The sequence below is a fragment of the Zalophus californianus genome, chromosome 6 (genome assembly GCF_009762305.2).
Source record: "Zalophus californianus isolate mZalCal1 chromosome 6, mZalCal1.pri.v2, whole genome shotgun sequence".
NCBI classification, from domain to species: Eukaryota; Metazoa; Chordata; class Mammalia; order Carnivora; family Otariidae; genus Zalophus; species Zalophus californianus.
In genome coordinates, this window is record NC_045600.1 from 82,932,017 (window position 1) to 82,942,820 (window position 10,804).

At 50.8% G+C, this 10,804-nt stretch overlaps 2 protein-coding genes across 3 annotated transcripts in view; one reads left to right on the forward strand and one right to left on the reverse strand.

The window, feature by feature from the left end:
• Positions 1-3,993, reverse strand: part of DNAJC17 (DnaJ heat shock protein family (Hsp40) member C17) — a 35,367-nt gene extending 31,374 nt beyond the window's left edge. The window contains exon 1 of one of the 2 annotated variants that reach the window (XR_003515626.1): positions 3,896-3,991. Coding sequence is in view for 1 of the 2 variants with exons in the window: in XM_027569460.1 (XP_027425261.1) it covers positions 3,896-3,973 (78 nt within the window). In the remaining variant the exon portion in view is untranslated. Of the gene's footprint in view, positions 1-3,895 lie in introns of both variants that reach the window. The other variant, XM_027569460.1, reaches the window with a different exon arrangement.
• A 143-nt stretch (positions 3,994-4,136) lies between these two features.
• ZFYVE19 (zinc finger FYVE-type containing 19) lies at positions 4,137-10,744 on the forward strand. The gene is given in 11 exon segments (XM_027569459.1): positions 4,137-4,400; positions 5,518-5,639; positions 5,809-5,862; positions 6,245-6,363; positions 6,463-6,608; positions 6,940-7,048; positions 8,863-9,072; positions 9,515-9,594; positions 9,919-10,017; positions 10,133-10,260; positions 10,337-10,744. Coding segments are annotated over 11 exon segments (1,410 nt in total). The 3' UTR covers positions 10,416-10,744.
• Positions 10,745-10,804: the final 60 nt, after the last annotated feature.

Here is a 10,804-nt window from a genome sequence, read left to right on the forward strand (position 1 = left end):
TGATTGTTGCACAATGGGTATGTACTTAATGCCACTGGAATTGTGCACTCAAAACAGGTTAAGATGGTAAATTTTGTTATGCATATTTTAGCACAATTAAAAAAAAAGTCATAGGAGGACTGAGATGGCAAGAGCTTAGTGAGCAAGGGGAGGATGGTAAGGAACATGAAGGAAAGGTAACATGGGCCCCACAGGCCAGAGAAGGCCTTCAGGTTTCTTTCTTTTTTTTTTTTAAGATTTTATTTATTTATATGAAAGAAAGAGAGACAGAGAAGGAGCATGAGCGCGGCGAAGGGCAGAGGGAGAGGGAGAAGCAGGCTCGATGTGGGGCTCCATCCCAGGACCCCAGGATTGTGACCTGAACAGAAAACAGATTCTTAACTGACTGAGCCACCCAGGCATCCCCAGGTTTCATTCTAAGACTGATGAGAAGCCACTGGGGAGTTGGCGCAGAGGTGACACAATCTGATTCCCTTTTTTTTTTTAAGATTTATTTGTTTATCTACTTGAGAGAGAGCACAAGAGCAGGGGGAGGGACCTAGGGAGAGGGAGAAGCAGGCTCCTCGCTGAGCAGGGAGCCCCATGTGGGACTGGATCCCAGGACCCCGACATCATGACCTGAGCCGAAGGCAGATTCTTAACTGACTGAGCCACCCAGGTGTCCCGATTCACATTTTTAAAGGCTCACTCTGGCTGCTGTGTGAAGAGGCTCAAGGGGGCAAGAGAACTAGAAAAAGGGCTAGAAGGCCACTGCAGTCGCCCAGGTAATTCCTGAGATTAATTCAGAATCTCTTGAGGGTTTGCAAATGGCATTAATTCATGACATACTCTTCATCTTGGCAGGCCTTGGGGCCCTGCTCCAGCAGAGACTGAGTGAGTGAGTGAGGGGGAAGGGTGAGCACCGATGCACACATGCACACATATACGCACGTGCACATGAGCAGGTAAGAATAAGGGGCTCACTGCTTCAGGTTCTAGCAAGGGACTGAATTCCCAGGGCATGATCCTCTCCCGAGGAGCACTTCCACACCAAACCCAGGTCCTCAATTCAAGGCTTTTCTATAAGAAGATAATACCGTGCCCTGCCTATCTCCTCTGAGGCTGGAATAGGAACAGAAGTCTCTACCTAGGAATTGCTGAGTCTCTAAATTTCCACCAATGGTGGTGTTTAGCCCACTTCTGGGCTCCTAGGTTTGTTACACTAGGAGGATGGCAGAGGGGGAAGTTCCATGTACGGAAAGGTGGAGCTGACCTTGCCCCTAACTCTAGTAGGGGTATGCAAACTTTTTCTGTAAAAGGCCAAAAATTTTAGGAGGCCACATATGGTCTTTGTCAAACATTCTTCTTGTGCTGGTTTTGGTTTGGTTTGGTTAGTTGGTTGTTTTCATTATAAAATATATATAACAGGGGAGCCTGGGTGGCTCAGTCAGTTGAGCCTCTGACTCTTGACTTTGGCTCAGGTCATGATCTCAGGGTTGAGAGACTGAGCCCCGCGTCAGGCAAGCATGGAGCCTGCTTGGGATTCTCTTTCTCTCTCCTCTCTGTCCCTCCCCCTGCCAACTCATGCTCTCTCTCATATATATATATATATATATATATATGTAAATTTTTTAATTTAAAAAATAAAAAGTAAAATATACATAACAAAATTTACCATTTTAACCATTTTTTAATTTTCTTTTTTTTTTGTAGAAAGAGAGGGCTCAAGAGCGGGGGGGGGTGTTGCGGGTTGGAGGGAGGGGGTAGAGAGACTCTTAAGCAGACTCCATGACCAGCGCAGAGCCCCCGTGTGGGGCTCGATCTCACAACCCTGAGATCATGACCTGAGCCAAAATCAAGAGTCACATGCTTAACCAACTGAGTCACCCAGGCACCCCACCATTTTAACCATTCTTAAGTGTACAGTTCTATGGCATTAAGTACATTCACATTAGTGTGTAACCATCACTGCCATTAGTCACCAGAACTTTTTACATCTTGTAAAACTGAAACTCTGTACCAGTTAAACATTAACTCCTCATTCCACCTCCTCCGTCCAGCCCCTGGCAACCACCGTTCTATTTTCTATCTCATGAATCTGACTACTCAAGGAACCTCATGTAAGAGGAATCTCACATAAGAAGAAATGGAGGCCAGTTGGGTTGCTTCCACCTTTTAGCTATTGTGAATAATGCTACTATGAACATGGATGTACAAGTATCTGAGTCTCTTTCGATTCTTTTGGGTATATACCCAGAAGTAAAGTTGCTGAATCATATAAGTCTATGTTTAATTTTTTGAGGACTCACCACACTGTTTTCCACAGCAGATGCACCACCAACAATGCACAAAGGTTCCAATTTCTCCACATCTTTGTCAACACCTGTTACTTTCTGTATTTGGTTGGTTGTTTTTTTGTTTTGTTTTGTTTTTTAATAATAGCCATCGTAATGGGTGTAAAGTGGTATCTCATCGTGGTTTTTGACTTGTATTTACCTAATGATTAGTGGTACTGAACATCTTTTCAAGTAGTTATTGGCCATTTATAATATCCTCTTAAGGAATTTACTATGTTCTCCCTTATATTATAGTTCTGCCTCCCCTACTAACAGGTAGGAACAGCACCTTTTACCCTTTATAAAGAGGCTTCTCACATATTCCTTAGCTCATCTGAGTGAAAACTGGACACTGGCCTGCTTAGACCTTGGTCTCTTGTCTAGACAATAGCCTCACCCAACTCCCTTAGTGGCAGCTCATCCACCCACCTCCACCTCTGAGTGATATACACATCAACGGCTCCCAATTGCCTTCCTCAGAAGTTCTCCATTTCAGGGTTCCAACACACTGGTGGGATTTGGTGCAAAATGTCCAAAGTAATTTCTCACTATTAATGAAGTACAAATTAAATTTACAAATGTAGAGCACTCACAATAGTGCCCAGCACATAGTAAGCACTATATAGGTGTTGGGCATTATTAATACTAAATCTTCAGAGTTATGAGACAGGTTGTAGCAGTTGCTTTTGGTGTTCTGTACACATCCATGGCCAACTTCTGCTTTCAGCTGCAGTCGCAGGAGACAGTGATGTGCAGGCTGACAGCATCTCTCCTCCAGGACCCTACTGATCTCCTTGCTTTTCTGCCCAGAGCTTCCTCTTCTCACAAGCTCACACAGCTCATGAAGTACAGGGCCATCCGTAGGGATTAGTTTTCATCTGATGAATTATCTGCCTCCCTTTCCTACATTGCTACAACCTCCACCATTATCCAGGGGAAGATAACAGAAATCCTAATTACAGCTTGATCCCTGGCACCTTTATCAACACCTTCCCGTGGAACTTCAGGCCCTCTGCCTTTACTCTTCTGATCCTCCCGCTTTGAGCCCACTAGCACGTTTTCAGAGGGCAATAATGGGCTGGGATGGAAAACAGAAATGGCAGAGTCACAGGTCACACTGTCAAGAAAGGGATGACAAGGGAGTGCAGGAGCCTTGAGACAGGCCTTTTTTCCGCCCTACGCTCTAAGCGGAGTTCAGTCAGCCTTCAGGAGGGTGACTATGAAGTACCTCAAGGCAAAAAAGGCAAAAGCGACTCAGAGGCTGACACTGCGCAGGCGCAGGGAGGAGACTCGGATTCCCTCGCAGGCTCATCCAGCTGCCTCTCCTAGGCAAGGGCCAGAGGAAGAGCACAGTACCCCGCGCTAGGATACTCCCTTCTGTGCACCCCAATTCTTCGTGAGGCCCTGAGACCATCCAGGAAACGTCTGGAAAACCACCTTCTGAGGCCATCGGGCCGCCCCTCACTCCCCTCCCTAGGGCCCGGCGGCACCTGGAAAGCGGGTACCAGCGCTGGCGAGGCGCCAAGACACGAAGGGCCGGCAGGCCCGTCGGATTTGGCCCTTCTCGCCACCGTTCTCACCTCTTTGTCCGCTGCTTTCTCCTCGATACCTAGCAGCGCGTACAGGTCCATCTGTAAGAGCTCCTTGGTCACCGCCATGGTTCCAACCCTGACTGGATTCGTACTACAACTCCCAAGAGTCTAAGCGTGCGTAGGGATTCCCGGGGACTGTCATCCCAAACGGACTGAATAGCGCTTAGCCCCCTGGGAAATGTGTTCTGGCTCAGGCTTGACTGCCTCTGCAGGAAGGGAGCAGTCGTGAATGAACTACGCCTCCCAGCAGCCCACGCGCCTACCGCTACCGCTCTCCGGCTAGCGTGGCGGACCGAGATTTTCCTGCCCGAGGCCGCAGCAAGCCCGCGCGAAGGGGCGCGGACGAGGGCGGGGCTTAGTGAAAGTCCAGGGGTCCCGGAACCTGGCGGGCGCGATCTCTCAGTTTTGTGGAGCCTGCGGCGCCTTGCCGGCCAGCAGAATGGAGAGTAGGTGCTACGGCTGCGCTGTCAAGTTTACCCTCTTCAAGAAGGAGGCGAGTCTTCTCCCCGCGGGCGAGAGGGACAGGGAGGACCGGAGTGGAGGAAAAGCTCAGGACTTGAAGTCCGTAGACTTGGTTTTATGGCCCCTTTCCAGCTGTGTGGTTTTGATGAAGTCTCTGAACCTCAGTTTCCATTTCTGTAAAATTGGGCTAACGCTCCCTCCCTTTCGGGGTTGACATGAGGGTCCAGAGAGGTGCTGGAGATGAAAGTGCCTTATAAACTGTAGAGCACGCTCCTGTCCTTTCTAGAAAGGTAGGCTTTCCTGTCCACCATGTATATGATGCAGCTGTTTCCTTCCCTCCACTCTGCTCCTCCGCAGCCCAGTCTTAGTTACTGTCCTGTGACCACTCTCCATCACTCTATGCCGGTTACTTCCTTTGCTCTGAAACCTTCACTGTCATGCAGTCTGCCCTTCCCAGGTTTCTTGAGTTCGATTAATGCCCTTCCTCCTGCTCCCGGGGCACCATGGCAAAGCCTCTTTTGTCCTCTGCACAGGCCCCTAAGTTCTGGTAAACTATAGGTTTCCTCTGCTCGGTTGTGACCAGGAGATAGGAACCAGATTGGATGGATGAATAGCAGTAGGGATGCAGATCCCTGTAGCGCTTAGAAACCTGGGTTTTGGAATCAGGGTGGTCAGTGTTCAAATTTGAGCTCCGCTGTCTTGTTCATGGAATGACCTTGGTTTGGGCAAGTCATGTAACCTCTCTGACCGCATTTCAGATAGGAATAATAATTAATGGTGGTCATCAGGATTAAGTAAAGTAGTGTGTATAAATTGTGAGGATTATATCAGATGATGAATGTTAAGTACTGAATTTAGTGCCTGGCACACAGTAAGTGCTTAATAAATGGAGGCCATTGTTATCCCATACCAAAGCCAAGCCACCCTCCATCTCTGCTAAGGCAGAGAAGGCAGGGGCTCTGCACGCTCTGATACTCCTTTGTTAAGAGTCAATGACTTGCAGCATGAAGTTTTGCATGTTTGTTTTCTACACCCCAGCATCAGGAAATTGAAGACAGGGTAGAAAGCATGGGAATTTTGCATAAAGCTTTACCTGATTTGAATAAAATGGGTGAGAGATGGAACCTCCTACTTCATGTTTCTTGTAGTATGGCTGTAAGAACTGTGGCCGGGCCTTCTGTTCTGGCTGCCTTAGCTTCAGTGCAGTGGTGCCCCGGACTGGGAATACCCAACAGAAAGTCTGCAAGCAGTGCCACGAGGTCCTGACCAGGTGAGAAGTTGACAGGGTCAAGGGTTTAGCCAAGCATGGTACCGGTCCCGGCTGGCCAGCCCACACAGCTTTGTGCTCTGTGGTGAGAGATCAGCTCGGGAAGTGTTTGGGGTGGGAGGTACTGACTGGCAGATGGCGGGACTTCTGATACCAGATATCTTCTCTATAGAGGATCTTCTCCTGCCAATGCCTCCACGTGGTCACCACCTCAGAACTATAAGAAGTAAGTGCTGAACAGAGACAAATAGGGATGGGGAAAAGACAAAGGAGCCATAAGGTAGGACTCTCTTCCCGGCCTCTAGATCAGATGAGCACAGGGTCCAGAGAAAATCATCGCTCAGCCTCCTGACTGCCCTCTTGGGCTCAGACAGTAGCTCATCAGCCCTTTCCCCAGAAACATTTCTTGGTAGACCTTGTCCTCTCAGCCAGACCCTTCGATTGGTCAGCTGGATTGGGCTGCAGGGTGACCTGAATGAGGACCACAGAATATTGTCCACTGGAGGCCTCCCTGGATGCCTAGAAGTGATTTGAATGGGAAACGGCGAGTGGGTGCCTTCACCCCTCCCTTCTGCATTCTTCAAGAGCCTAATCTCATACCCTCCCAGGCGTGTGGCTGCCTTGGAAGCCAAGCAGAAGCCCAGCACTGTCCAGAGCCAGGGACTGATCCAACAAGACCAAGTCATTGCTGAGCGCCTAGCACGGCTCCGCCAGCAGAACAGGCCCAGTGAGTGGGGGCAGACTGGGTGACCTAGAAGATACCATCCACGCCTCCTGGGACTAGGATTCCTCGGGATCTTACAGGGCTTCTCCATACCCATTTCAGAGTCAGTGGCCTCACAGGAGGAGATAGAAGCCAGGCTCGCTGCGCTGAGGGATGAACTCCGGGGTTCCATCCCTTCCACCCAGGAGATGGAGACACGGCTTGCTGCACTGCAGGGCAGAGTTCCGCCTTCCCAGACCCCCCAGCCTGTGAGTACTTGGGGAGACGAGGGTCCTAGGATAAGGACCGTGCAGAAGCCCAGATACATGTATACTTAGGTGCTTCGTAGGAATTGGCAACACCTCCCACCCTCACCTCTTGCTCCTCAGGCCTGCTGCGAGACCAGGGAACCAGGGACAAGCAGTAGGATGGGGTGGGGCAGGAAAGAATGGCCAGATCTCTATGGGCCCTGGATTAGTCCCCTTTCCCTGAGCTTTGGAAACTCTTCAGCATCCACCCCTAACCTAGACTGTTCTGCACCTTAGAGTGTTGCCTTCCCCCCTCCCCTGGCCCCCCACTGAAGTTCCCTCCTCTGAGCAGGCACATCAGCCACCAGACACGAGGACCCAAGCCCAACAGGTACAGGATCTGCTGACACAGCTGGCAGCAGAGGTGGTTATTGATGAGAGCCAGCAACGAGGAGGCCCAGGTAACTTCTCCACCTGGGTCCCCCAGGGACCTGCCCCCCACTCTTTCCCCAAGTAGGACGGGCTCTGCTGCCCACCCTCTGGGACACAAATATAAATCAGAAACCAATCAACATTGTAAACTACAGTTTAGTCCAACAGGAGTCAGTGTAAGCCTTGTGGATGTTGCGGGCTTTAGAGTCAGACAGTGATTTCTTATTCTACCACTTAACCTAGCTCTGTGAGAAAGTTTCATGACCTAAGTCTCCCCATCCTCAGCTACAAAATGGAGGTATATGTTTCCCTCACAGGGAAATCATGAGAAGTAAGGTGAGATAATCTAATAAGCACTTAAGGCCCTGCCTGGCTTACAGTAAGTGTTCAGCGAATGTTCTCTGCAATGATGCTAATGATAAGGATGAGGAAGAGGCTATTTGAATTTAATTAAAATTCAATGAGGAGCACCTGGGTGGCTCAGTCGTTAGTCTGCCTTCGGCTCAGGTCATGGTCCCGGGGTCCTGGGATCGAGCCCTGCATCAGGCTCCCTGCTCGGCGGGAAGCCTGCTTCTCCCTCTCCCACTCCCCCTGCTCGTGTTCCTGCTCTCACTATCTCTCTGTCTGTGTCAAATAAATAAAATCTTTAGAAAATAAATAAATAAAAATAAAATTCAGTGAAATTTGGGGCATCTGCGTGGCTCAGTCGGTTAGGCTTGATCTCAGCTCAGGCCTTGAGCTCAGGGTTGTGAGTTCGAGCCCTGCGTTGGGCTCCATACTGGGCGTGGAGCCTACTTTAAAAAAAAAAAAGAAAAACAATAATTAAATGAAATTTAAAACTCAGTTCCTTATGGTACTAGCCACATTTCAAATGCTACTGAACTACAATCTTGGACAGCACAAATACAATGATGTAGAACATTTCTGTTATTATAAAAAATTCTACTGGACAGTGCTCTTCAAATGCTTCAGAGCAGGGGTCCTTAACCAGGGATGATTTTCCCAGGGGGGCCCATATAGCAATATCTGGAGACTCTCTGGTTGTCACAACTTAGAGGGTGCCACTGGCATTTAGCAAGCAGAGGCTAGGGATGCTACTTAACATCATATAGCACATGGGACAGCCCCCACAACAAAGAACTGTCCTGTCCAAAATATCAATGAACAACATTGAGAAGCCCTGCTTTAGAGATATAATCTCATTGAATATCCTCCATAATCTTGTACATACTATTATTATCCATATTTTATAAACGAGGAAACTGAGGCCTGGTGAGCTTAAGGAGCTTGACCAAGGTCACAGGTATTAAGTGGCAGCGCTGGGACTGAAACCCAAAGCTGTCTGATTTTGAACTTCCTGCTCTGAAACGCTGAGCTAAAGGGGACCATGGCAGAGCCACACCCACTCTGGTAGAAAGCTTCCTGCCTGGTGCCGTAAAGAACCTCATCTTTTCTCATGCCCTCTCTGTGCTGCTGCCCGGAAGTGTTCATGCCGACCTGTCAGGCAGAGAGACTGGCTGAGGCTTAGTGTCCCCATATCCTCATCTTTTTTGGGCAGTGATGCTCATACTGTGGAATACCCACCCTAAGGGCAACATGTAAAAATATCAGCAGTGGGGATGGATGTAGTTGGAAAAAAAACATGTCTAAGATTACTAGTATTTTTACATTTGGAAAAATGGAGGAAAGATAGATTTTATTGGTAATATAAACCACAGGAGCTAATGCTGAACAAAAAGCTGATAATCTATGGTTTTTAAAGGAAGTTGAGAAATAGGCTCACTGGCTTCTGATGAGAGATCTTGGAATATCTCTGCCTCCCTGACTGCTTCTCTCCTTCCAGCCGCCTCTGTCCAGAATGACCTCAACCAAGGTGGCCCAGGAGGCCAGAGCGCTAATTCCAAGGGGCAGGCCACCTGGTCCCTGGAAGAGGAGAAGAGCAGGCTGCTGGCTGAGGCAGCGGTCGAGCTGCGGGAAGAGAACACGAGGCAGGAGAGGATCCTGGCCCTCGCCAAGCGCCTGGCTGTGCTTCGGGGCCAGGACCCTGATAAAGGTAGAGGCTGGGAAGCAGCAACTCGCTCATGTCCATCGGGCAGGCCCCCCACGCACCCCCCCCAGGCCAACCTCTACAAAATGGCGATTCCTGGCCACGCTGAGTCAGGTGCTGGGAATTCCTATGCCCAGGGGTCTCTTGAGCTCTGCCCAGAGCCACAAGGAAGGTACTGGGGCAAAGGAGTGGAAAAGGAGTACATAGCAGGCATCAGGGGCCCGGGACCCCCAGTCTCTTCAGGTGCAAAGTCTTCTGTTCCTGTCCCCCAGCCCTGCAGGGTGGGGCAGGGACGGGCAGGATCTGATCAGTGGCGACAGAGGCTGCCTAGCTCTGGAACAAGTGCCACTGGAAAGCCAACCAGCTCCTGGGGGCAAAAGTACAGCTCCTTGGGCGAACTCTCTCCATGTTACTCCTCCTCCCCTGCTCCTGTCGTTCCTTCTTCAAGTGACCCTCCAGGACTATCACCTCCCAGACAGTGATGATGATGAGGACGAGGAGACAGCCATCCAGAGAGTCCTGCAGCAGGTGGGCCCTGCCTTACCCACCTGACCCCCCCACCTTGTCCTGTCCCTGTCTCACTGCCCCACCCCCCACCCAGCCCCATTCACCCTCCCTCTGATCTCGTGCTGAATGGCCTCTCTGCAGCTCCTCTTCTGGCTGGGGCCCCACTGTCCCTATGACCCAGACCTGCCTACTGGCCCCTGGAGATGGGGTATCAGCAGCCACAGGCAACAGATAAAGGGAGATGGGTTGAGAAGCTAAGGCCACAGAGCACAGAAATACTCTTGGGGAAGAGGGTCAGGGTCTAGGCCTGGAACAGGGAGCTGCACCTCTTCACCCTGTCCACAGCTCACAGAAGAAGCTGCCCTGGATGAGGCAAGTGGCTTTAACATCCCTGTGGAGCCCGCTCTCCGAGCCCGGGCCCAGTCCTGCAGGGCAGAGCCTGAGGTGAGAAAAGCCCACCGGCCACCACCACAGCCTCCCTCCCTGCCTGGCCAGCCGCTCCTGCAGCAGTCTCCTACACACCTTATGTCTCTCCCCCATTCCTCTCCGGTCCTGACAGGCCCAGGCCATGGCCGCCAGGCCTGAGGCTGAGGAAGAGGAGCTCCCCTGGTGCTGCATCTGCAATGAAGATGCCGTCTTGCGCTGCACTGGTTGTGACGGGGACCTCTACTGCACCCGCTGCTTCCGGTGAGGGCGGGTGGAATGTTCTGTTCCACTGGGAGAAGTCGAACAGACCCCTGACCTGTCTCTCTCTGCTCCACAGGGAAGGCCACGATGCCTTTGAAATTAAAGAGCACCAGACGTCTCCCTACCGCCCACCGCGCTCAGGCCAAGAGCACTGAGGAAACCAGGCAGGCAAGCCCACCTCTGGGCCCAGCCTCAGGGCGCCCAGTGGGAGAGTGAGTCAGCCTACACTGCTCGTGGATGCACCCTTTCCTGAGCCTCGGTGTCCCTGGAAGGAAGGAAGAACTCTCCATTCGAGATGATAACTGGGGGGAGCCAGAGCAAAGGCAGAAGTCAGCCTGCCAACAGCCAAGCCTGGACTGGGAATGAGGTGTGGTGGGGAAAAGACGATACTGAATCTAAGCATGATGAGCCTTGAAACTTGCTCAAGGGCCCAGGGCCCTTCCCTGGCACTTAGTGGATCTAATAAAAAATGTTGATGTCTTAAGCCCAGCAACTCTTATCTCTAGAACCCTGTGGGCTCTGAGCCTGGGCCCCTGGAGAGGTG